Source organism: Neoarius graeffei, chromosome 18, assembly GCF_027579695.1.
Source record: "Neoarius graeffei isolate fNeoGra1 chromosome 18, fNeoGra1.pri, whole genome shotgun sequence".
Classification (NCBI taxonomy): domain Eukaryota; kingdom Metazoa; phylum Chordata; class Actinopteri; order Siluriformes; family Ariidae; genus Neoarius; species Neoarius graeffei.
In genome coordinates, this window is record NC_083586.1 from 30,939,528 (window position 1) to 30,966,471 (window position 26,944).

At 41.7% G+C, this 26,944-nt stretch overlaps 2 protein-coding genes across 2 annotated transcripts; both read right to left on the minus strand.

The window, feature by feature from the left end:
• Positions 1–259: 259 nt before the first annotated feature.
• On the minus strand, positions 260–19,441 carry f7 (coagulation factor VII). Its single transcript, XM_060898276.1, has 8 exons — positions 19,381–19,441; positions 19,057–19,220; positions 18,358–18,382; positions 18,150–18,263; positions 17,690–17,833; positions 17,444–17,568; positions 927–1,047; positions 260–852 (listed from the first exon to the last, which is right to left on the minus strand). Exons 1-8 carry the CDS (start codon positions 19,439–19,441, stop codon positions 260–262), a joined length of 1,347 nt encoding a protein of 448 aa, XP_060754259.1.
• Positions 19,442–20,288: 847 nt separating this feature from the next.
• Positions 20,289–26,294, minus strand: f7l (coagulation factor VII, like). The gene is made up of 8 exons (XM_060899485.1): positions 26,213–26,294; positions 22,133–22,326; positions 21,891–21,915; positions 21,680–21,793; positions 21,452–21,598; positions 21,233–21,324; positions 20,979–21,099; positions 20,289–20,836 (listed from the first exon to the last, which is right to left on the minus strand). The coding sequence occupies exons 1-8, from the start codon at positions 26,292–26,294 to the stop codon at positions 20,289–20,291; spliced, it is 1,323 nt and encodes a 440-aa protein (XP_060755468.1).
• Between the last annotated feature and the right edge of the window lie 650 nt (positions 26,295–26,944).

The following is a 26,944-nucleotide window of genomic DNA, read 5'->3' on the forward strand; positions in this document are numbered from 1 at the left end:
TGTGAGTGACCTACTTTGCACATCTGTTCATGTTTAACTCCACTCTGTCAATCTCATTGTAAACAAAAATAAATCAAGGGCATGTGGCGCAAGATGTGTCAGGCACCAAGCATCACTAGATAATGTAAGAATTCATGTTTTCTAGGTGTGCCTTGCTTATAGTTGATCTTGCCAAGCTACCATCTGAACATTTACTGTAATAAGTTTTTATTATAACAGTAAGATTCATGAATTAACATTGACAACAACACACATTTGGTTAGACAGTCTTTTCCACTGACCCCGCTACCACGCTTCCATTTGCTGACTTGAGAGCTGATGTGTGTTTGTGGATCCAATCCACGTAATTGGACACACGTGTGTATATGCCGTACTGACCCGGGCGGGCGCATCCTTTGCCCCAGCTCACAATGCCCAGGAGAAATGTGGTGTTCCCGAAAGAGGTGACGAGAGGTCCACCGCTGTCCCCTTTACACGAGTCCTCCTTGCCCTTGAAGTAGCCAGCACAGAACATGTTCAAGGTTAGCGAGACATTGCTTTCCTTCTTACAGTTTTCAGTGTAGATACGGGGCACATTGAGCCTCCGGAGATATCGTGATGTCGGACCATTCTCAGAGCGTTGTCCCCATCCACTCACGGTGTGTAAGCGGACTCTCCACAGCTCTTGTTCTGCCATTAATTTTTGAGGGAGGCACACAGGTACTGCGTACGTATTGTAGACGATAGGACGGCGGAGACGGAGGAGGGCAATGTCATTATCTGTTGTTGATACGTCGTATTTGGGGTGCATAATCATCTCCTCCACTTCTATAACTTGTTCCGAACCTTCGATCATGTCAAGGTCATGTTCACCTGGATTAAAAAAAGGCTGTTAATCAGTCCCTTGACTACAGATGCACATACATGCCGTCATGCACAAAACTCACCTGCAACTATCTTGAGAAACTTGATTTCAAGATTTTCTAAACAATGAGAGGCTGTGAGGATCCATGTAGGCTTATAGATCACACCACCACAGAAGCCCTTTTCACCATACTTTAGCAAGACCTGATGAAGACACTTGTTTCAAAATCAGTGTGACTTTAATCTCTTCTGTTCTGTTCAGTCTTAACAACTAATGTTTCATGGACCCTAATAATGGACTTGGCATCCCATTCGGGTGGCTTCCCATGTTTTCGGAACAGGCTCTGGATTCACAATGCTAAACATGAATGAATGATCACAATATATTACGTAAACAGACACATGAAACGGACCTAGTTAAAAAGTGGTATTTACGTATGTACAGTACTGTGCAAAAGTCTTAGGCACATGTAAAGAAATACTGAAGACCAAAAATGGCTTAAAAATAATGAAATGAAATTTTTCAACATAAAAAAACACTATAAACAATAAGAAGTAAGCCATAATAAATGAAACAAAGTCAATATTTGGTGTGAGACGACCCTTTGCTTTAAAAAAAAATAGTAGTCTCAGGTACAATGAGTGCAGTTTTATAAGGAAATGAGCTGTAGGTTTTACTGAGTATCTTGTAGATCCAGCCACTTTGTCACACTTGTGTCTTCATTTTGCAGCAAAACTCAGTGGCCTTCATTATGTTTTCTTTTTTAATCTGAAAAGTGCTCTCTTATGTAATATGCTGCTCAGATACAAACATTATGTGCTGGCAAACGAATGTTTGGAACTCTAAAATGTTTTTGTACTGACTCAGTAATGTAGACGTGATAAAATAGAAATGTATAACAAAGTTTGTATGAAAAAAATAGGGTGCCTCAGACTTTTGCACAGTACTGTATGTCAATTTGGGTGCAAGAGCATTAAATACAGATGTGAACAGGGTTAACTGTGTCTCAGACGCTCTTTGTAATCCATAATTGGTTGATAAACTACTTTGGAGGTAGTCAGGGATGCATATGCCTACAGAACATTTGTATTGTGAACAGTAATTCAGAGAATGATCATTCATGTGATTTTTTTTTTTTTTTTTAGTGTTGTGCTTTTATTTCTAGCAAAAGAATAAAACAGCACAAAAGATAAGTTTTACCAGGCAGGTGACAAGTAAAGGAAAAACTGATATAAATTGTCTTAGTAAGGTGTTGCAAATGCTCCTAGACATACAGTTGTGATCAGAAGTTTACATACAGTGACATGAATATCATCTTGGATATGAATGTCATGGCAATATTTGAGCTTTCAGTAATTTCTTTGAACTGTTCTTTTTTGTGGCAGAATATACAGCATACATCTTTAATAAAAAAAAACCACTCGAATTTGGTGCACAAGTTTTAATTTTCTTTGGGTTTTCTGAAATCAACACAGGGTCAAAATTATACATACACGGTAAAAAATTTACATACACGCACTTAGATTATTAATTCAGAGGTCCTGAAACTTCCAAAATGTCTCTTATCTTGCCACAGTCGAGGTCTCTTAACTCCCTGTTAGTAATCATGATTGACTACAGCTGGTAGCTTCTCTGTGCCTTCATAAAAAGGGTTTGTTTACAGCACTCATTGGACTGACCAACACACAATACAATGAGAGAGTCCAAGGGGCTCAGTGCAGATCTGAGAAAGAGGATCGCAGATGTACACAACTCCAGAATGTCTCTTGGAGCCATTTCTAAACAACTGCAAATTCCAAGATCAGTTCAGACAATTGTATCCAAAGTTATTGTGAGGTGTAGGTCACTTTGCCAAGCCACTTTGCTTCAAGAAAACCCAAACTGTCACCCTCAGCTGAAAGGAAATTGGTTTGGATGGTCAGGAACAACCTGGGAACCACCATGGCACAGCCCTGCCATGAACTGGAAGCTGATGGATCACATATGGCCCTTTTCCACTACCCTTTTTCAGCTCACTTCAGCTCGCTTCAGCTCACTTCAGCCCGACACGGCTCGCGTTTCGACTACCAAAAACCAGCACGACTCAGCTCGCTTCAGCCCTGCTTAGCCCCTAAAACTCGCACCGTTTTGGAGTGGGGCTGAAGCGAGCCAAAGCAAGCCGAGTGAGGCTGGGGGCGTGAGCAGACACTCCCCTGTGCACTGATTGGTGAGGAGGAGTGTCCTCACATGCCCACACACGCCCCGCGAGCGCGCTGGGATCTGTAAACACCGCAAACCCGGAAGAAGAATTACAAATTACGAGAATTTCTGAAGCCTTATGCGCCTCGCCTCATCTATACGCTCTTGCCAGTATCTGTCCGCGTTGTCGGTGACAACAAGCCACAGCACCAAGACCAGCAACACTAACGACTCCATGTCCTCCATGTTTATTGTTTACTATCCGGGTCGTGAGACTACCGCTTAAAAGCTCACTGATGTCACTGTTTGCGCTGCTTAACGACATCACCTGACGTCCACCCACTTTCGCTAACTCCACCCAATGTGTCCACCCACTTCCAGCCAGCACGGTTCAGCACAGTTGTAGTCGAAATGCAACTCCAACAGCCCCGCTCAGCCCGACTCAGCACGGCACGGCTCAGCCCGACTCAGCCGCGTTTGTAGTGGAAAAGCGGCAATACTTGCCAACCCTCCCGATTTCGGCGGGAGGCTCCCGATTTTAGCCTCCGTCTCCCGCCTCCCGATCGTATTTTGTTAAAAACCGGATAATCTCCCGGTATGGGAAATTCCCTACCGCCAAGTTAAAAATACTCCCGATCATGGCCGTAGCCAGCTATGAGGCCACCGAGGTCCGGACCTCGGTCATTTTTAAGAGCTGAAAATACATTTGTAGGCTAAATAGTCAACTGGATAAAAAAAAGAATAACATTAAAACGTCTCCGTAAAAAGTGCATTGTTAATTAGGTTAAACGTTGATTCTGTCTTCTGTGTCTGTTTTGTGCGTGCAGCTCTGAGACCAAGAACACAAAACCGAATGAGTGCGTGACTTGGGGGAGGAACGCAGTGCAGTAGACACGGGTTTTTCATGGTAACCATCAGCACACTTTCATGAAGCTGTTAAATTTACATTTTTGAAGCAGCGCAGTTTTGTCCTCATTGCTTGGGCCAGATCAAACCATTAAACAAGCTTAAATTATTCTTACTCTTGCCACATACATGATTTTCTTTTCAAAACTCATGATATTCAGTTCAAACACCATTAAAAGTAATTTCAGGAATAGATCTCTTGTGTGACATGTAATTCACCCCTCTCATTTAAATATGTCGAAAATTTTTCGGCGTGCGCTTTGCACATCACGGACCTCGGTGATTTTAAAATGCTGCTACGGCCCTGAATGTCCATTATATTCTGATTTAAGGTATCTTTACCTTAAAATGTGTAACTGGCTGGTTGAACATTTGCTTATCCATGGAAATTCATTCTCCCATGCAACCTGGTATTTGCATTCATATTTTTGCCGTTTGGTATTTAGTTTAGTGGCCATGATGAATGACTGCTTGTAAAAAATGTCGGACAGCCTGGGTGAATCCTATATTACAGAAGTGACTGTCGTTCTGTTTGTTGATTGGTTAAAAATCAGTTGACGTCAACAGTGTTTCTCATACAATTCTGATTGGACATAATCGGGAGTGTTTTTAACTTGGTGGTAGGGATTTCCCAAAACCGGGAGATTATCCAGTTTTTAACAAATACGATCGGGAGGTGGGAGATGGAGGCTAAAATTGGGAGCCTCCCGCCGAAATCGGGAGGGTTGGCAAGTATGCATATGTTATTTCATTGTTTTGAGGTCTTCATTATTGTTCTACACTGTAGAAAATAGTCAAAATACAAAAAAACCTGAATAGGGGTGTCCAAACTTTTGACTGGTACTGTATTTTGAATATATGGCACCATAGAGTGGGACCAAAAGTCTGAGACCACTGAAACTGGGATTTTTCACTAGAAGATTAAAACAAAGAAAGGAAATGATCAATATTCAGGAGTCTCCACTATTTTAAAATCACTTTTTTAAATGTAAGCAAATATGTGATTATTTAGAGTGTTAACTTCTTTATACAAAAGGTGACATTTTCCTTCAGTCTTATCCCTCCCATTGAAGCACAGGTTATTCTTCTACAATGTAAAAAAAAATAGTCTAGTCAAACTACAGAAAAACCAATGATTGAGTAGGAGTATCCAGGCTCTTCACTGGTACTGTATTCTATCCATATTCATTGGATATGAGCAATTGCACACTCTGATTGGCTACTGTACTACTAGGCTATTAGCTCATATACCATGAGTAGAGGAAAACAAAATCAGTTGGTGTTGAAAAAAAAATCATGTATGTGGCAAGAGTAAGAATAATTTAAGCTTGTTTAATGGTTTGATCTGGCCCAAGCAATGAGGACAAAACTGTGCTGCTTTGAAAATGTAAATTTAACAGCTTCATGAAAGTGCGCTGATGGTTACCATGAAAAACCCATGTCTCCTGCACTGCGTTCCTCCCCCGAGTCACGCACTCATTCGGTTTTGTGTTCTTGGTCTCAGAGCCGTGCTCACAAAAGAGACACAGAAGACAGAATCAACATTTAACATAATTAACAATGCACTTTTTACGGAGACGTTTTAATGTTATTCTTTATTTTTTTATCCAGTTGACTATTTAGCCTACAAATGTATTTTCAGCTCTTAAAAATGACCGAGGTCCGGACCTCGGTGGCCTCATAGCTGGCTACGGCCATGGTGACATTTGAGTGTGAAATTAAACTAGTCTTCCATACCATTTCAGAAACAAAAACTGTACTAAAGTGTTTAGTGAAATTTTGCATGACAGAGAATTTGTTTGGTGAGTGTATTTGAATAGTGTGGTAGTGTCTTAGTGCTATTTTGAATTTATGTTTGAAAGTTTTAAGTGAAAGTTTACAAGTGAATTATCTGGAAAGTGACTGATTTTGATAGAGTTTTGAGGTTTTAAGTGAAAGATTACTAGTGAGTGTATTTTGGTAGTACTAAAATTTTGCATTCAAGTGAATTTCTTTGTGGAGTATATTTTGATAGTATGGTAGTATTTATAGTGCCATTTTTAAATTTTGTTTGAAAACTTTCAGTCAAAGTTTGCAAATGAGCAAATTCCTTTGATGCATTCCGATAGGATTTGGATAGGATTTCTCGTGCTTTTTAAAAATTCTGTTGGAAAGTGTTTAGTGAGAGAGATGCATTTTAGTAGTACTAAGACAGTGCAGTATTTGAGTTGTTACTATTTTGGTTAAATCTTATTAAAATTTAATTTATATATGATTATATTTCTCTGTATTTTTACATGAGCTTACAGAAGGAAAACACATTTGATGCAATCCAATAATACTTTCATTCACTGTGACTATTTATTTAAAGGCCTGGTCCCACTGGCCGATGGACACAAAACGTATGCAAAAAGGACACAGCGGACGAGCAAAATTTTGGGGGTGGCTCTATCCGTTTTCATCCGCTCCAGAAATGGACAAAATTGGCGAAAATTTGCGAAAACAGAACGGAAAAGAACGGACGTGGGTAGTATATAGCGGGGATGTTAAACGCATGTTCATAGGAAGCCTAGCAGATGAAAGCGGATGGAAGTGGATGACAGCTCCGAAGGGGTTACCGGTGATAACTGAGAAGCGGACGCATAGCAGAAAGAGTGGATGCATAGCGGATGAAGGGGATGCATCACGTACGCCTAACGGAAACAAAGGGGATGTTGCGCGGATGTATATCGGATGCAGACCGTTCACTGCGCATGCGGGGGGTATGAATTGCGTCTGCTCCGTGGATATAAAGGGATGCAGCACGCACGCCGTCAGCATAAAGCGGAAAGACGTGCTGGCGGCTACATCGATACATCTACTACATCTCGTTTTAGAAGAAGACTACATTGATACATCTCTACTACATCTTGTATCAACACCATGGTGCGTCAGTCAGGCAAGAAAAGGAAGTCCGTGCCTTCTCGTTCAAACCCTGAACTAGGTGTCCTTCTACATACTCTAGACATACTCCAGACATGCTAAATATACGAGATACATCCCAGATATAAACGCTTTGTCTGTTTTGAATACTTTATATACGAGATGCATACGCTTACATCCTTTCTATTTCCGTGCTACTAACGATGAATAGACGTTTCATGTACCTTATCTTTCCTCCCTCTTTCCGTTTTCAGCTGCAGTGGATGTGAGTTGCGAGGATGCCCAGAGGATGCAGAGAGGATACAGCAGACGTTTAATGGATGATAACGGACATAGAACGTTTGTTGCTCGTATATGTCGCGGATTTACATCGTACACGGCGGAAAGTTCATCCGTTCTAAAAGTTTTGTGCAGCTCAAAACTTTTTGCGCGGATGAAATCACAGTGGACGGATGCTCGATGGATAGAGCGTATGAAGCACGTATGCAATGAGTACACAACGGATGCATAGCGTTTTCCAACGGATGGCAAAGATTTTTTTACGTTTTACATCCTCTTTGCATCCATAAGTGCAGTGGGACCGGGCCTTTAAGAAATGATAAACATTCTTCTAAAGCATCACTTGTGTTATTTTCTGTGTATGTATACAATATTCAGGCATGAGATTTTTCAGCTCAAAATCTGATTTAAGACTTCCCTTTCATTGTTATTATATTAAAATCCAAGACAAGAGTACTATTAAAGATTTTTCACTCTGAGCTCTCTCATGCCTGATGCATGAATCCCATAACCTAGAGTAATTGATAGAACAATATGAACAATTCAAAAACTCTTTAATTGTATACATTTCAAATGGTTTGCAATTAATTGGGATCCACTGTTTTTATCATTTCAACCACACATCATATCCTCGTCCAATTGAAAATGTTGTTCACGCACTTTTCTCCCCCATGAGAATTTTGAAAAGTTGGCAAGTATGGGATCACTGTCTACAGTTCAGATCACCATAGATTAAGAGGCCGCTATCCAAGAAATAACCCCCTGCTCCAAAATTGACACCGTCAAGTTTAACTAAAGTTTGAAGCTGACCACATGGACAAAGAAAAAGCCTTCTGGAGGATAGCTGTATGGTCAGATGAGACAAAGATTGAGTTGTTTGGCCACAGTGACCACCATGTATAGAGGGACACTGTACCAGCTGGTGGTGGTAGGATCATCATGCTCTGGGGCTGTTTCGCTGCCAGTGGAACTGGCACAAAGTAGATGGAATAATGAAGGAGGACTACCTCAGAATTCTTCAGCATAAACCATCAGAAACTTGAACATGACTTGGGACTTACAACAGAACAATGAACCCAAACACACATCAGAGCTGGTTGTAGAGGATAAAGCAGGCTAACTGTCAGAATGCAGGCACTTATGGATGTATGTGCAGAAGAGAGTGGGATGCAAACAGTCAACAAAGCCAAGACGAGAGACTGAAATCAAGGTCGGTAAACTAGCGTGGGTCAGGCGATTGGTGAACAATGTAATAGAGGAAAGACAAAGAGTGAAAACATGAGGATAAACAAAAGTCAGAAATACTGTACAAAAGGCAATCAGAAATATACAAGGCTTGGTATGAATTGAGGGAGCAGAACAATACTTTGCACTGGAGTAATGTGAATGAGTGACTTAAATAGGGAGAGAGGTAATTAGGAAGATACATGATAGCTGTGATTAGTAATCGGGAGACAGAGGGCACTGTGATTCTTGGAGCTTGTAGTTCAGGGTGTCCATGTTTGTAGTCAAAGCATTCTTAGCAGGTTTACTGACAGAACCTCCCCAAGGAGCTCCCTCTGGGAGCTACACTCTTTCTGGGATGCCCTCTACCTCTGGATGCTGGTTTGTCAGGATGTAGGGCATGGAACTCCTGCTTGAGGAGTGGGTCTAGAGTGTCCTTAGTGAGAACCCAGCTTTGTTCCTCGGTTCCATAACCTTCCCAATCTACCACGCACTCAACTTGCCCTCTTCTTCTTCTAGAGTTGAGGGTCTTATTTACCTGGTAGATGGGTTCACCCTCTATGTCAAGAGCTGGGTGCTCCTGGACAGGTGCATTCTCAGCAAGGGGGCCTGGAATGGCAGGTTTCAGTTTAGAGATGTGGAATGTAGGGGATAACCTGCTGCAAGGGGGGAGTTCTAGACAGTACGAGACTTTGTTGATGTGACAAAGTACCTTGAATGGTCCGATATATCATGGCTGAAGTTTTTTTTTTACAGGTATTGGGTTCTCTTAGGTTTCTTGTGGCTATCCATACTCTGTCACCTGGGGAAAAATCTAGATTGTTTGCTCTATGTTTGTCAGCATATTCTTTATACTCTGCATTGATTGTTTCGAGCCGATGATGTACCTCCTCCCATATCGTCTAGCTGCATGAAAACCACTCATCTACGGCTTGTACTTGGCTTGGCGTGTCATCCCAAGGGAACAGGGGTGGTTGGTAGCAGAGGATGCACTGAAATGGTGTTAGTTGAGTTGTAGAGTGTCGAAGAGAGTTCAGTGCATACTTGACCCATGGAAGGAAGTGTGCCTACTCCCCCTGGTTACGCATACAGAAGGGATACCACTGGGATGCTATGGGGATACCAGGTAATGGAATAAGCTTAAGAGCTTTGGAAAAGCAGTCGATGGTTACCATTATGGTGGTATTGCCTTGTGAGGAAGGGAGGTCAGTGATGAAATCAATAGTGATGTGGGACCAGGGTCTTTGAGGCACAGGGAGAGGGCAAAGCTTACCCGCTGGAAGGGTTCTAGGAACCTTAGCTTGGGCACAGACAAAGCATGAGGCGATGTACTGATTAATTTCAGTAAGCATGTTTTCCCACCAGTACTTGTTTCTCAACATATGAGTTTGCTGACTGCCAGGGTGTCCCATAGCAGGGGAAGCATGAGCCCAAGTGATGAGTCTGCCTCTAAAATGTTTCAGCACATATAGTAGACCAGGTGGAAGATTCCTGGGGAGAGTCTGAGGTTGGGAGTTCCTTATTTCTTTGTCTAGGTCCCAGGTGATGGACTGTAGGAAGCATTGGGGTGGGAGAATGGGATGGGTGACAGAATCTTGGTGTGACGGAGCAAAGACTTGAGATAGGGCATCAGCTTTGGTGTTCTTGGAGCCTGGATGGAATGAAATGTTGAAGTCAAAGCATGTGAAGAAGAGAGCCCATCTGGCCTGACGAGGGTTTAACCTCTTAGCTTTCCGGAGATATTCCAAGTTCTTGTGGTCCATGAGGATGACAAAAAGGTGTGTGACTCCCTCTAACCAGTGTCACCACTCCTCAAGGGCTAGCTTTATGGTGAGCAGTTCTCTGTTCCCCATGTCGTAGTTTCTTTCAGCAGAAGAGAGAGTTTCCTTGAAAAGAAAGCTACTGGAAGGAGTTTCTATTTCTCCCCAAAACATTGTGACAGTACTGCCCCTACTCCCATATCAGAAGCATCTGCCTCTAGGGTGAAAGGTTTTGATGGGTCAGGATGCTGTAATACTGGAGCGGAGGTGAAGGCATGTTTCAGACGGTTAAAGGCTTCTTCTGCCGCGGGGTTCCACTTGAGGCACTTGGGCCCCTTCTTTAATACAGCTGTCAAGGGAGTGGCGATCATGCTGAAACCCCTAATAAAATGGTGATAGAAGTTCGCAAAGCCCAAGAAACGTTGAAGGTCCTTAATGGATGTGGGTGTGGGCCAAGAAGTGATCGCAGAGACCTTGGATGAGTCCATGCTAACCCCACTGATAATGTATCCTAAGAAGGAGATATGTTTCTGATGGAACTCACACTTATCTGCTTTGACATGGAGGTGGTTCTGAAGCAGGCATTGGAGAACCGGCCTTACGTGATCCTTGTGACTTCCTTCATCTGGGGAGTGGATGAGAATGTCATCGATGTAGGCGATGGTATACTTGCCTAGCATGTCCCGTAGCACATCATTAATCAGACATTGGAACACACTAGGCGCTGAAGAAAGGCCATACGGCATTACCCAGTACTCAAAATGGCTGGCGGTAGTGCTGAAGGTGGTTTTCCACTCGTCGCCCTTTTTAATCCTGATTAAGTTGTAGGCACTGCGTAAGTCAAGTTTAGAGAAGATCTTAGCTGATCTGAGTTGCTTCAGGGCTGCAGGAACAAGAGGAAGTGGATATGGGTACTTGACTGACACCTGATTAAGTCCCCTATAATCAATACATGGTCTAAGACCACCACCTTGTTTCTCCATGAAGAAGAAGCCCGCAGAGGCTGGAGATTTGGAAGGATGGCTGTAACCCTGCTTGAGGGCTTCTTGAAGGTATTCTTCCATAGCTGCGTGCTCTTTTTGGGAGAGGGGGTACATATGCCCCCGGGGTGGTGACGTGCCCAACAGTAGATCTATCGCACAGTCATAGGGCCAATAAGGTGGCAGCCCACTAGCCTTTCCCTTGCTGAATACCTCCTTGAGGTCCAAATAACACTCAATGACATTGTCTAGAGAGTCTGGCTGCGGGCTGTCCACAGAGGTGGACAAGATGTTGACTTGTGGACGAGAGATGCAACTTTGAAAGCAGGCAGGTGACCATTGGAGAATTTCCTTTTTCGGCCACGAAATCAAGGGGTCATGAAGTTGGAGCCAAGGATAGCCAAGAATGATGTTGTGACTTACAGTAGTGGTGACGTAAAGTGAGATGAACTCTGAGTGCAGTGCACCTGCTTGAATGTGAATGGGGGGGTTGTACACATGGTGACAAAACCCTCTCCTATAGGTCCTCCGTTGATGGTTTGAATGCTGAGTGCACTTTGAAGAGAGGTTGTTGGAAGGTCAAACCTCTGAGCGACTGAGCTGCTGATAAAGTTGCCTTCTGCCCCTGAATCGATAAAAGCAGAAAGGATGTGTGTGGAATTTTCCAACTTTAAAAACACTGGAACCTTGAATGATTTGGAACTGAATTTTCTTACTGGACTCACATTGCGTGCTGGAGCATGGACGGAACAATAGTTGAGCTGGTGTTCGGAACTCCCGCAGTAAACACAAACCCTCCTTCTTCCTCCTTAGACGCTCAGTGCATGTTAATCGGGTGCATGACACTTCCATGGATGCACTGTCCTCAGAAGTTAGGACCAGTTTAACACTCTCCTGAATGGACGGTTGGTGAGCCAACAGATGATCTAGACCAGGGCTTTTCAAAGTGTGGGGCGCGCCCCCCCAGGGGGCGCCAGAGTTCTTCAGGGGGGGCGCAACGTGAGAGACAAAATGGATCGATTTTTAGTACCTAAAGCTACAGGGAGTGAGGAGACGGCCAAGCAAAAAAACAGAGCCTCCAGGATGTTGCGATTTGCAACTTCAGCGCAAATTCAACCAATCCCCACGAATTCAGGGCGGTGTTGCAATTATATCCAATCACCGCAACTTTCCCGCAAATTTGACCAATCGTTGGCGTCGTCTTGAGGTGACATCGACAAACTACCTTCCGCCTTACTTCTGGATGTCTATGTTCAAGAGAAGCAGCATGCGCGCAGTGTTGCCAGATTGGCGGTTTCAAGTGCATTTTGGCGGGTTATGAATATATTTTGGACTGGAAAACGTCAGCAGTATCTGGCAACATTGCATGATGTGCGAGTCAGTGTTTATGTAGGCTTAAATTCTGTTACTGAAAGTGTGTTATGTTTACAGTGAAGGACTGTGTGCACTTTTTTTTTTAACTTAATACAAGAAATTAATGGATGCCAACATTTTTGCCAAAATGGTATTTTATTTTCCATTGTTTAGGCAGCTTCAGCATCATACTGTGAGATTCTGTTCAAATTGTTTTTTTTCTTCTATGAAGCCTGAGCCATTTATTTTATTAGTTTATAATTATTGTTTAATTTAGTATTCAGGAGAGACTGCCTGCACATGGTACTAGTATTAATAGTTTTTTTTTCTTACATGAAAGCTGAGGCATTTATATTATATTTTAAGGTAACTTCATGTTGTGCTGTGAGGTTCTATGCACTTTAATTTTTGAACCAACAGGTGCATTTGGATAAGTAAAGCCTATTTTTCTGCATTTTTGCAGTCCTGGTAATCTTTTATATTGGTAAAGTTGTTTATAGGACCATTTCTCAGTGTCTTTGTTTTTTTAATCAATAGTTTTTCAGTAATAACTTAATATTTAACATATCACTCAATTTTAATCACAAAAAGAGAAAATTGCAACAATTTCTCTCAACTTTCACTTCCTCCCGCAATGTAATCGCAACAAAAACCTAAACACCGCAACTTTCATCGCAATTTTTTTTGAAACCCCCGCAACATCAGACATTTTAGCTCGCAACAATCACAAAAAAGGCCCGTGGAATCCTGGGGGACTGGAAAAAGAAGGAAGTATGACCACGATTATTTAAAGTTTGGATTTTCATGGACTGGATCTGAAGATGCTCCACTACCACAGTGTGTTGTCTGCCAAGAGGTGCTAGCTAACGATGCTATGAGATGTTTAAAATGTGTAAAACAAGATGTTTTAAAAAGCACAGATGTTTAAAATGTGAAAAAGAAAAAAATAATGTGTACAACAACCATTTTTTTAAAAAATACGAATGGAACATTAAGTATAGCAACAACAAAAATTGTAAGGGGGGCGCTGTTGTTTATTTGCTCTCCGAGGGGGGGCTGACTCTCCCACACTTTGAAAACCCCTGATCTAGACGAATGGCTAGGTCGATGAGAGAGTCCAGAGTGCATTGTTCATCTCTGCAGGTGAGCTTGCTTAGAATCTCGGGGCGCAGACCTTGGTGAAAAACTGCCTTAAGAGCAGGATCATTCCACCCACTAGCTGCTGCTAGTGTTCTGAAATCTAGGGCGTACTCAACCACGCTTCTGGAGCCTTGTGAAATGATGAGTAAACTTTCACCTACTTCAATTCCTTCTGGTTCATGATTGAACACTCTTGAACTGAGAGAGGAAATGCCCATAGGACTTAGTCTGTTCACTGCTCTGGTTCCAAACTGCACTGGCCCATCGGAGTGCTTTGCCAGTGAGGAAAGAAAGGAACTTAGCGATCTTGTGTTCTTCAGACAGGTTAGGCATACTAGCGAAATACATGGAACATTTGAAGTAAGAAACCTTTTGCAAGCGAGCGTGTCTCCAGCGAACCTCTCTGGAACAGTAGGTTGCAGCGCCAAGCTTGTGGAAGACTCGGGACATGTTAGGAGGGCCTGCGACATCACAGTAGCTAGTTGCACCATACAAGTGTTGAGGTCTGCTAGCATCTGTTGATGTACTCCCAGTAGTCACCCTTGGACGTTAAGAGCTGTCTGCTTCGCCTCTTCCGCTACATCCATAGTGGTGAAGTATCCTGTCAGAATGCAGGCACTTACGGATGTATGTGCAGAAAAGAGCAGGATGCAAACAGTCAACAAAGCCAAGAAGAGAGACTGAAACCAAGGTCAGTAAACTAGCATGGGTCAGGCAATCGGCGAACAATGTAATAGAGGAAAGACAAAGAGTGAAAACATGAGAGGATAAGCAAAAGTCAGAAATACAAAAAGCAATCAGAAAGATACAAGGCTTGGTATGAACTGAGGGATCAGAACGATACTTTGCACTGGAGTAGTGTGAGTGAATGGCTTAAATAGGGAGAGAGGTAATTAGGAAGATACATGACAGCTATGATTAGTAATCGGGAGACAGAGGACACTGTGAGTCTTGGGGCTTGTAGTTCAGGGTGTCCATGTTTGTAGTCAAAGCGGTCTCAGCAGGTTTACTGACACTAACATTATGCTTAAAGCAAGTCCTGACTTCAACCCTATTGAAAATATATGGACCGTGCTTATAAGTCGAGTCCATGCCAAGAAAAAAAAACTAATTTAATTGAACTCTACCAATTCTACCATGAAGAGTCATGAAATATCCAACCAAAATTCTGCCAGAAGCTTCTTATCTCGTTATCTCTAGCCGCTTTATCCTGTTCTACAGGGTCACAGGCAAGCTGGAACCTATCCCAGCTGACTACGGGCGAAAGGCGGGGTACACCCTGGACAAGTCGCCAGGTCATCACAGGGCTGACACATAGACACAAGCAACCATTCACACTCACACCTACGGTCAATTTAGAGTCACCAGTTAACCTAACCTGCATGTCTTTGGACTGTGGGGGAAACCGGAGCACCCGGAGGAAACCCACGCGGACACGGGGAGAACATGCAAACTCCGCACAGAAAGGCCCTCGCCGGCCACAGGGCTCAAACCCGCACCTTCTTGCTGTGAGGCGACAGTGCTAACCACTACACCACCGTGCCACCTGCCAGAAGCTTGGTTGTGGTAAACAAAAATGTTTGGTCAAGGTGAATCTTGCAAAGAGACAGTTTACCCAAATATTAGGTGTGCTGTATGTATATTTTTGACCCTGTATGTTTAATTTTGACCCTGTGTTGATTTCAGAAAACCCAAAGAAAATTAAAACTTGTGCACCAAATTCGAGTGTTTTTTTTTTTTTAATTAAAGATGTATGCTGTGCATTCTGCCACAGAAAAAGAACAGTTCAAAGAAATTACTGAAAGCCCACATATTGCCATGACATTCATATCCAAGATGACATTCATGTCACTGTATGTAAACTTCTGACCACAACTGTATAGACATTTCAGGATCTGTACTGGAAGGACAAAAATTATTCTTCCAAAATATCTTCTCTCAGTGGGTGTTATAACAATGGTCAAGGTCAAAGTCCTTCCCATGCCAGGACCTGGTCTTCCCAGGCAGTCTCCCATCCCAGTACTAACTAGGTCCTTAAGGTGCATTGGGCGGTGCCAATCTCTGTTTATATAGTCCTCGGCCTCTCACATAGCTAGGGTTACAGTGGAGAACTAAGTCCTCCAGTGACTGCGAGAGTTTGACTCCCGACTCACATCTGTATTGCAGTGTGCCTCACCAGATGGCAATCAGTACCATTTTTACAATGGTCTTTGGTATGACCCGACCATGCGTAGAACTCATGATCTCCTGGTCAAGAGGTGGACATGCTAACCACTAGGCCAACTTGCAGTTATGACGATGATGGTGGAGAATATTGTCTAACGTGGGTCTAAATTCTCCCAATGATTTTCAAATAGGTTGAGATCTGGTGACTGCAAAGGCTATAGAGTGTGAAATAAAAAAATATATAATTTTCATGCTCATCAAACCATTCAATGACCCTTCATAACCCAGAAGAGACTAGTATCAACAGGATAGAAATGTTTCATCATTGCACAATGGTGATCAATCAGAATAACTTTGTATTGATTTGTACTTTTCACTCTAAGAGGAAGTTGGACCCTTACCATGCCAGCAGAATACGCAACACTGGAATTACCATAACATGCCAGATACCTTGAAAGTAAAGCCTGCTATGTCATTGGGTAAATCCCAAACGGTATACTAGTGCCTTCTAGTTCACTTAAGAGCGAAATGATTTCATTTCAACTTGTTCAGTATTATTCAGTATTAAATATTCCCCATCTTGTGCCTATTAACTCCTCCTTTCACAGATAGAGTTATGTAATGAAAAAACAACAGATGCTCTTGGCCAGGATACAGATAGCCATGGGTTTGGATGCTGTACACTTGTCTGGAAGCATCTGCACCCTTTATGTGTGTAACCCACTTATAGTAGATACACTGAATGACTAGGTTCAGAAAGAGCTCAACAGCTGAACAATGAACAACACCAACCACGAAGTAAATTGCAAAAGTAAACTCTTTTAGTGAGTACTGTATAACAAAAGTTTACAACATTTATATAAACAATGATATGAAAAATAACAAAGGAAATAAAATGGCGCCTTTAAAATAATGAGTCTTTTTTTTCCTTAGTACCGGTACTGTGTTGTTTGTGTTCCTTCCAAATGTTCCTCTAATAGGGTGATTAGAGTCACGTGCTAACTCTTTTGGGTGTGTAGCAATCCTGCCAACCGGGTTGGCCCTACCACCATTTGGAGTTAGTGACGAAGAATCAATCCAGCTTCTTTAGGATCTTTGGGAGACTCACCATCTATGAATCACAGAATGATCCCGAATCACTCCATCCAGGGCTCTGGATCCTCTCCAACAGACTGGATGTTCCTATGGAGACTAGGGGTCTCCAAAAGATCTGACCGATGCGTTTGGTTCCAGTGCTGAGCGCCGTCAGGGACTCTCAGCTCTTACAAGATGAAAGACGGTTCATGTGTGTAACCGCTTGAGCACAGTGCTAACGCTTCTGCTCAGCGGATTGCTGCCTTCTCGCTGTTGCGGCCGGAGTCAAAAGGAAGTGGAAAAGTACTGCGTACGAACTAGCCTCCTACACAATAGGCTGAACGTGCACGCTAATTGGTTGCTAACAGGCTACCTGCCTTTCGTCTGGTTAGATGCGGTGAACCTGAGTGCTGCCTTCGAGTGCAGTCGGAACACGTTGCTTTCAAGTGCAACACATTAAAGATATTTGAACACATGAAACAACTAATAAAACAACAATTTCCTTTTCAGGTTAAGCTTATGGTTTAGTTAACCAGGTTTTACATCTGGGTTACATGTGTAAGGGGTTTTCCTTAACTTGTCACTTACATTATCTCTATATACACATGTATATGTTCTACATTAACAATTCAACTTACCTGCCATGGACAGTGTCCTCGAGGACATTCTGTCCCTCCTACTATTCGAGCCCTTTGGTCATGCTCTACATTTTTCCTGGTGATGTTGGCATTGAGAAGTGGCACTTTACCACAAGGAAATGTCTCTGAAGGAAAGCAATAAAATAAAATAAAATTAAATCAGGGTCAAAAAAGCTGTAGAGTGAAATGCTCAGGTTAATCAAAATGGAAAGATCTTCATAATTTGCACATTTTTAGTATTTATACCATGTGTCAGACAGCTTTGCCTGTCCGTCCCAAGGAAGTACCCGTCGGCACAGGAACAGTTACGTCTCTCTGGTCCCTCCTCACAAAAATGTTCACATTCTCCATTATTACTGAAGCAAGAGTCAGGAGTAGTATTTTGAACCACTAGAGGAAAGTTTAATATTTTTTTTTAAAGAAAGTGCAAGAGATTAATGGGTAATAAAGGCTTTCTAAGCTCAAACCTCATTGATTTAATCTCAAATGCATTCCCATAAATTAAAACGGATACAGCCTTTTGAACAATAAAAATTACACTTGAAATCTTACTGTAGAAGAATATTGTGAAAAACAGGTTCGTGTGAAATATATGGCCTAACTCTTCTTCACAATTATTTGTTGCACAGCAGGCTGGCAAATCTATTTTTGTCATTGTTTTAAAAATAATAATACATATTAAAGCTTGGTAAGTTGATGATTGTACCATGTTCGCAGTTACGCCCATGAAAACCTGCCAGACACAGGCATGAATAGGATTCTTTTTTCTGTGTGCAGGTACCATTGTTCTTGCATGGGTTTGACTGACAGAAGTTTTTTACTGAAAAATAACAAACCAAACAAATGAACTCAAAATCAAATTACAGAATAGACTAATTTTAAAGTAATGTAATTCTTGTGATTGAACATCTTACCATTGTAGTTGCTCCAGAATTCATTCTGTGGTGACAGGAAGTAATTATTGAACAAATTATAAATACCAGCTGCATGTGTATTTACCATGAATGTTCAGAATGTACAGTACGATTACAGTGTCACAGTAACATTTGGTTCAAAAGACAGTGGACATAAAATATGATAATGGATTTTTTTAAACGTTTTTATTATCTCATCTCATTATCTCTAGCCACTTTATACTGTTCTACAGGGTCGCAGGCAAGCTGGAGCCTATCCCAGCTGACTACGGGCGAAAGGCGGGGTACACCCTGGACAAGTCGCCAGGTCATCACAGGGCTGACACATAGACACAGACAACCATTCACACTCACATTCACACCTACGGTCAATTTAGAGTCACCAGTTAACCTAACCTGCATGTCTTTGGACTGTGGGGGAAACCGGAGCACCCGGAGGAAACCCACGCGGACACGGGGAGAACATGCAAACTCCACACAGAAAGGCCCTCGCCAGCCACGGGGCTCGAACCCGGACCTTCTTGCTGTGAGGCGACAGCGCCAACCACTACACCACCGTGCCGCCCCGTTTTTATTATATAAGATGTAAATAGCTCAGAATGACAAGAAATTTTGCTGGATTTCAAACGAAGTACTATAAGCCATTTGAAAAACTGCCACATCCTGCTAAGTCATTTCATGTATGTTTATAATACCGACCGTTACTTCTGTGTGTTCAAACACCTCTCTGGCCTCCTCGTAAGAACATTTCTCCTCGATGCACTCCCTCTCCAGATCACCCACCTTCAGCTCTTCAAACCAATTTGAGTTTGCCCGCTTTATACGAGTGAGGACTCCATGAGCCACCTTCCTCTTTATAAACACTACAACACAAAGAACCCATGTATATACAGTAAATGACCACAAGCACACTGACCTACATGCATTTATGAATACAAAGAAGGTCTCACTTAGATCTAGATACAAACCAGATACATTTTTCTAATCTGTATATACATAATTTTATCATTATCCATATTTTACCTGAAGCAGGGTGGCAACAACATAAGTTCATTACCAGAGGGAGCAGAAATAAGAGTCGCATTTTGGATAATGGCTGACGTCCTGTAGGACTTTCCATTCCCTACATTTGAAGAGTCCAAAGTCTGGAAACTGTCCACCTAAAAGCCTGCCTCCAATAGTAAAATGTTGAAGCTCAAGAGAAGGATTGATCAAGCTGACCACAATGTAAATACAAAAGTCCATTGTGTCTAATTGCAGCACTCATTTTATTAGTAGTTGTACATATAGAATGGTACAATAATTCATATTTTATATATATATGGAAATAAAACGTTTTATGTGATTCTAAGTATCAGTGCAATTTGTATTCAACTTTACAACATCAAATCGTTTGATGTGAAGTTTTAATATATTACTTTTTAGTGTAATATGTAACAGTTATTCCATGAAATCGAGTCATACATGAGCTGATGGCCAACAAGATTGAGTGGAATAACTGTTTTATTCCATCCACATTCACTTGATTTTGCATTTTTATTTTTATTTTTTGCAAATTCGATACATAAAAACTTCATACAAAACGTCTGACAAAATCATTTCCGCTTAGAATGTAAACAAACTGGTGAAATGACAGAAGTAATTTGTGAAAAATGCTATTATTATTATTATTATTATTTTTTTGAAAACTAAAAAAGATACGTTTTTACCATCAAATACTTTTATTCCAAATTTTGTTGCTTTTTTTGTTGTTGTATTTTTTGGGGGCTTTATTTCATCCTCGGTTGGTTCAGCAACACGTGCTGCCGTTTTGTTTTTCTCTACTCACGGTATATGAGCTGATAGCCTAGTAGTAGATTAGCCAATCAGAGTGTGCAATTGCTCATATCCAGTGACTGTGGATAGAATAATTTTGAATATCTTTCCTCAATTTATTCTGTAGCCATTGTGTTCATAATCCACTCCACAAATACTAATACTCGAGTGTAGACACCGTACAGGTTTGAGCGGGCACAGCCTATTCCCCAGCTCACTATGCCCGTCAAAAACCATGTGTTGTTGTAAAGGGTGACCAGTGGACCACCACTGTCCCCTTGACAGGCGTCACGTCCTCCTTTCTGAAAACCAGCACACAGCATGTTGTTGGTCAGATTCAGACCTGAGTGGGCTCGACACTTCTCAAGAGGCACCCGGGGCACTTCTAGCCGCTGGAGAATTTGTGGCTGAGCTCCATGCTGGGAAAGCCGGCCCCATCCGCTCACGACGGAGGTACGCACTGTCCCCAGTGTGCGAGCAAATGTGCCTTGTGCTGGAGGAAGGCAGATGGGCACAACGTAGGGGCCTAGTGATATGTTCCTGTCCAGATGTAAAAGTGCTATGTCAGCATCCTTGGATGTGTGGTTGTAGAGAGGATGGATTAATATCTTGGACACCCTTCTATTCTGTTCTGTGCCTTCATTTATAGAACGGATGTGTTCACCTGAAGGAAATAGGAAACCAGGAATGCCAAAGGGAAGTAAGAGCAAAGGCCAATGTGAGTCTCTGGTATATTGAGTTCAGGCTCAGGAAAGAAGACTAAATCTATGGAGGAATGGTTAATTTATTTTCTTGACATTTCTTACCTACTGTCACTACTAGATGGGATGGCTGTAAGTTCCAGACACAGTGAGCTGCTGTGAGAATCCACTTGTTGTTGAGAATAACTGCTCCACATATATATGCATGCCCAGACTTAAGTAATGCCTTACGTAAAATCATAAAAGAGCAAATAATGACAATACTCAAAGTATGTACTTCAAAGAACTCAAGATCTCATTCAAGAGAAGTATCGTGTTATAATTTATTCAAAATCAAACTGCTTTTTCTCTTCTTCTACCTGCCAAGGACACTGTCCTTTCGGGCACACTTGTCCTTTGACAATCCTTGGGCCTATAAGTGTCGCCACTGGTTTACCACAAGGAAAAGGTACTAAGGAAAAAAAATAATCTGGTTATTTTTAAAATGCCACTGAAGAACATTCAGATTTTCCATGTAGAATATTTTATCTGAGGGGACTTCTACATCATATCCCCATTTTGATATTGCTAAAACCTACCTTGGGGGACACAGCTTCTGTTGTCAGCCGCCAGGCTGTAGCCAGTAGCACAGTGACACTGATGGACAGAATCTTCAGTCTCTGTACAAAAGTGCTCACATCCTCCATTCTTATAGAGACAGCCATAAACAGTTTGCGGAAGTATTTCTGTCAGGACACCAATGGTACTGTTAAGAGTTTTGTTGTAAAGTACCTAGCCTTCAGTACAGATGTAATTGCTTGCATTACCTTTGTCGCAATTCCGTCCCTGGAATTTAGGTGGACATATACAGGCATAAATGTTGTCATGGCTGATACAAGTGGCCCCGTTTGCACATGGGTCAGGTTGACATTGGTCCACTACTGCAGAAATAACCACAGTAACAAAGACATTTCAAGTGAAACCAAACAGAAACGGGTAGATTTCATTTTATTTATTTTCTCCAACAGGTAATGTTACCTGTGTACGTCTTCCAGAACTTCTCCTGAAAAACAGAAAATTTTATTAAAAAAAAAAAAACAGCAAATGTATTTCTTAGTTTCACTGGTCTTAATGTGGCTATGCTACACATGACATGACATGACATGGTCTCTTAAACTCCTTAAATTGGTCTGGAAAGCTAACAGCTGCAATAACAAAGGCTGAGCTTGTCAAGCTTAGCAACATTTTTCAGCAGGGTTGCTTATATAAGCCTAGCCCACCAAGTGTTCAGGCAGAGAAAAAATCTCCTTGGCCTCTTCGTATGAGCATTTCTCCTCTATACACTCCCTCTCCAGATTTCCTAGTTTCAGCTCCTCCAGGAATGAGTTGGCGCGTCGATAGCGATGCAGAAGCATCTGGTTGGCTTCAGACCTACTCAGGAACACTGGTGCGGACAGGACATGGGGGGGAGAGACTTTGGTTCAGTTAATTGCTGGATGAAATACTTTCACCTTGAGGTTGATGAGGTTTAACAGAGGTTTTGTCCAGAAACGAGGCAAAAACCCATTCTACAAAAGTTTGCTTCAGTCTTATTTGTTGCATTTAACTGATTGGCTAATTGTGCTTTCAGAACGGGAAATCTTGGTGTTGGTTCAATGAGCATGAAAAACATTTTAATTTATTTTAAACATCAAGAGACAAAAGTGTGATTAAGGCAAGGCACATATAAATGATCTGTATATGCATTTCACACCAGCAGCCTATATATGTAAGTAATTATTTTATTAAATATATTTGTCATAACGGGGCGGCACGGTGGTGTGGTGGTTAGCGCTGTCGCCTCACAGCAAGAAGGTCCGGGTTCGAGCCGTGTGGCCGGTGAGGGCCTTTCTGTGTGGAGTTTGCATGTTCTCCCCGTGTCCGCGTGGGTTTCCTCCGGGTGCTCCAGTTTTCCCCACAATCCAAAGACATGCAGGTTAGGTTAACTGGTGGCTCTAAATTGACCGTAGGTGTGAATGTGAGTGTGAATGGTTGTCTGTGTCTATGTGTCAGCCCTGTGATGACCTGGCGACTTGTCCAGGGTGTACCCCGCCTTTCGCCCGTAGTCAGCTGGGATAGGCTCCAGCTTGCCTGCGACCCTGTAGAAGGATAAAGCGGCTAGAGATAATGAGATGAGATGAGATGAGATATTTGTCATAACTTTTCTAGTATCTCTACATTTACTGGTTGTTTGTACAGTGGTGCTTGAAAGTTTGTGAACCCTTTAGAATTTTCTATATTTCTGCATAAATATGACCTAAAACATCATGAGATTTTCACACAAGTCCTAAAAGTAGATAAAGAGAACCCAGTTAAACAAATGAGATGAAAATATTATACTTGGTCATTTATTTATTGAGGAAAATGATCCAATATTATATATCTGTGAGTGGCAAAAGTATGTGAACCTCTAGGATTAGCAGTTAATTTGAAGGTGAAATTAGAGTCAGGTATTTTCAATCAATGGGATGACAATCAGGTGTGAGTGGGCGCCCTGTTTTATTTAAAGAACAGGGATCTATCAAAGTCTGATCTTCACAACACATGTTTGTGGAAGTGTATTATGGCACGAACAAAGGAGATTTCTGAGGACCTCAGAAAAAGCATTGTTGATGCTCATCAGGCTGGAAAAGGTTACAAAACCATCTCTAAAGAGTTTGGACTCCACCAATCCACAGTCAGACAGATTGTGTACAAATGGAGGAAATTCAAGACCATTGTTACCCCTCCTCATGAGTGGTTGACCAGCAAAGATCACTCCAAGAGCAAGGTGTGTAATAGTCTGCGAGGTCATGAAGGACCCCAGGGTAACTTCTAAGCAACTGAAGGCCTCTCTCACATTGGCTAATGTTAATATTCATGAGTCCACCATCAGGAGAACACTGAACAACAATGGTGTGCATGGAAGGGTTGCAAGGAGAAAGCCACTGCTCTCCAAAAAAACATTGCTGCTTGTCTGCAGTTTGCTAAAGATCACGTGGACAAGCCAGAAGGCTATTGGAAAAATGTTTTGTGGACGGATGAGACCAAAATAGAAATTTTTGATTTAAATGAGAAGCGTTATGTTTGGAGAACGGAAAACACTGCATTCCAGCATAAGAACCTTATCCCATCTGTGAAACATGGTGATTGGTAATACTATGGTTTGGGCCTGTTTTGTTGCATCTGGGCCAGGACAGCTTGCCATCATTGATGGAACAATGAATTCTGAATTATACCACCAAATTCTAAAGGAAAACGTCAGGACATCTGTCCATGAACTGAATCTCAAGAGAAGGTGGTTCATGCAGCAAGACAACAACCCTAAGCACACAAGTTGTTCTACCAAAGAATGGTTAAAGAAGAATAAAGTTAATGTTTTGGAATGGCCAAGTCAAAGTCCTGACCTTAATCCCATCAAAATGTTGTAGAAGGACCTGAAGCGAGCAGTTCATGTGAGGAACCCCACCAACATCCCAGAGTTGAAGCTGTTCTGTACGGAGGAATGGGCTAAAATTCCTCCAAGCCGGTGTGTAGGACTGATCAACAGTTACCGGAAATGTTTAGTTGCAGTTATTGCTGCACAACGGGGTCACACCAGATACCGAAAGCAAAAGTTCACATACTTTTGCCACTCACAGATATGTAATATTGGATGATTTTCCTCAATAAATAAACGACCAAGTATAATATTTTTGTCTCATTTGTTTAACTGGGTTCTCTTTATCTACTTTTAGGACTTGTGTGAAAATCTCATGATGTTTTAGGTCATATTTATACAGAAATATAGAAAATTCTAAAGGGTTCACAAACTTTCAAGCACCACTGTAATTGACAACAATGCACATTTAAAACATTTTTGAACATTTCTGACAATAAGTAAGCATTACTATAATAGATATAGATACAGCCCCCTCCAAAGGTATTGGAACAGCAAGACCGAGTATGCTTTTTTTCTTCTTTAGGCTATACACTGAAGACATTTGGGTTTGAGATTAATAATAATAATATGAGACAACAGATCAGAATTCCAGCTTTCATTTCCTGATATTTACATCTGTGTTAAACATCTTAGAACATGTCATCTTTTGTTAGAACCCATACATTTTCAAGTGTTCAGACATATTGGAACATGTGACAGGTATCACAATCAATCTTTTGAAGAAGACTTCGAGAACAGAAATATAAAGGCCATGCCACAAGATGCAAACCACTTATTAGCATGAAGAATTGGAAGACCAGATTGGAATTAGTAAAGAAATGAGTCAGAGATGAGTCACAAAGGTTGCTGAACCAAGATTACCCTCTACTAAAGTGATGGAAAGGCCAAAGTGTGAAGAAAGAAAGGATCTACTCATGATCCATGACTTGGGGAAGCCATGGCCTAATGATTAGAGAAGCAGCTTTGGGACCAAAAGGTTGCTAGATCAATTCCCTGGACTGGCAGGAATGGCTAAAGTGGTGCTTGAGCAAGGCACCTAACCCCCAGGCTGCTCTGGGTTCGTTGTATGTTGCTCTGGATAAGTGCATCAGCTAAATGGTGTAAATGTAATCCAAAACATACAAGTTCAAGCATGGTGAGGGTAGTGTCTTGCATGGCTACTATTGGTATGGTCTCACTAATATTTATCAATAATAGAACTCATGATGGTATCAGCAGAATGAATTCATAGATCTACAGAAACATTCTGTCTACCAATTTACAGAGAAATGCATCCAACCTAATTTGGAGGAACTTCATCATGCAGCAAGACACTGCCAGCACAACTAAGGACTTCATCAGGGGAAAAAGTGGAAGTTTCAGACTGGACCTTAACCCAACTGAGCAACATTTCACCTCCTGAAGACAAGAGTGAAGGGTGAAACCCCCCAAAACACACAAGAAGTGAAAGAAGCTGTGGTACAAGCCTGGAAAAGCATCACAAAGGAAGAATACAATGGATGCAGATACTGCAAGCAAGGAATATGGAACCAAATATTAAGTCTCATTTACTTCGTTACCATTCCAATACTTTTGCTCACCCCAAAATTTGCCTGGTCTGCCACCAAAGGTACAATGCAAGTTGTTTAAGACATCTAGATGTAAATATCAGGAAAGAAAAGCTGAAATTCTGATCCATCATCTCATATTCATCGTTTGACTTCAAACCCCAATGACTTCAATGTATACAAAAAACAAAAGAATTGGTCTTGTTGTTCCAATACTTTTAGAGAAGACTGTATATCAGTAAGAGATCAGAACAATAGCATTTTTAAGGAAGCACAGACCAAATATGATCTTAACTTGCGTACTCCTCCTACCTTTCTCCAGAGAAGTAACAACCTGACAAGTGACACCTTACCTGCTGGAACCCCAAAGCAGGCTTGGATACACAACAGTGAGATGAAGAGAAAGAGATTCATTCTACATGAACTCGACTCCATTTCAGGTCTAACAGTTTTGATCAAAGTCCAGCCTGTAAACTCGGTATGCAATGGGGTCCAAAAAACAAAAAAAGGATTTGACTTTAAGATGAAATGAAAAACCTTTTGACTCGGCAGTAGGTGGAGCCATTGAGAGCTGGTGTGAAACAATGGTATAACCCAACAGGCTGTGGTTCTTCACGCTGGTAAACCTGGATCACTTGGATTTAAGGTAGAGTTATAAGGATAACATGTAATACTGGTTGATACGTTAATAATATTTTCATATATTTAAATGTATGAAACATTAGTCATCATGCACTTGAGATTCAACCTTATTTTTTGAATGTACCCACATAATGTATTTAAATCAAGTTCCCAAGTCAGTGCCAGCTTGTACTTCATCGTTGGCTGTGAAAATTTGAAGGAAACTACATTTGCAAACTTTAATTGTCCTGTTTTATTTGACATCACACTTCTGTTGACTTCTCTCAAGCAACAGTCCAATGTTATGATGTACAGCAAAACACCATCTCATCTCATTATCTCTAGCCACTTTATCCTGTTCTACAGGGTCGCAGGCAAGCTGGAGCCTATCCCAGCTGACTACAGGCGAAAGGCGGGGTACACTCAGGACAAGTCGCCAGGTCATCACAGGGCTGACACATAGA

What these genes read in the sequence shown, in the direction of transcription:
- f7 (XM_060898276.1), bottom strand. Translation starts at nt 19,441, where the DNA reads ATGCGACTCTTATTTCTGCTCCCTCTGGTAATGAACTTATGTTGTTGC. An exon ending in TGGGCGTAACTGCGAACATG is followed by an intron (nt 17,834 to 18,149) that starts GTACAATCATCA and finishes ACTTTCCTCTAG; the next exon opens with TGGTTCAAAATACTACTCCT. An exon ending in GCAAAGCTGTCTGACACATG is followed by an intron (nt 17,569 to 17,689) that starts GTATAAATACTA and finishes GCTTTCCTTCAG; the next exon opens with AGACATTTCCTTGTGGTAAA.
- f7l (XM_060899485.1), bottom strand. Translation starts at nt 26,294, where the DNA reads ATGGAGTCGAGTTCATGTAGAATGAATCTCTTTCTCTTCATCTCACTG. An exon ending in TTTCTCTGCCTGAACACTTG is followed by an intron (nt 21,916 to 22,132) that starts GTGGGCTAGGCT and finishes TCTGTTTTTCAG; the next exon opens with GAGAAGTTCTGGAAGACGTA. An exon ending in CCATCTAGTAGTGACAGTAG is followed by an intron (nt 20,837 to 20,978) that starts GTAAGAAATGTC and finishes TATTTCCTTCAG; the next exon opens with GTGAACACATCCGTTCTATA.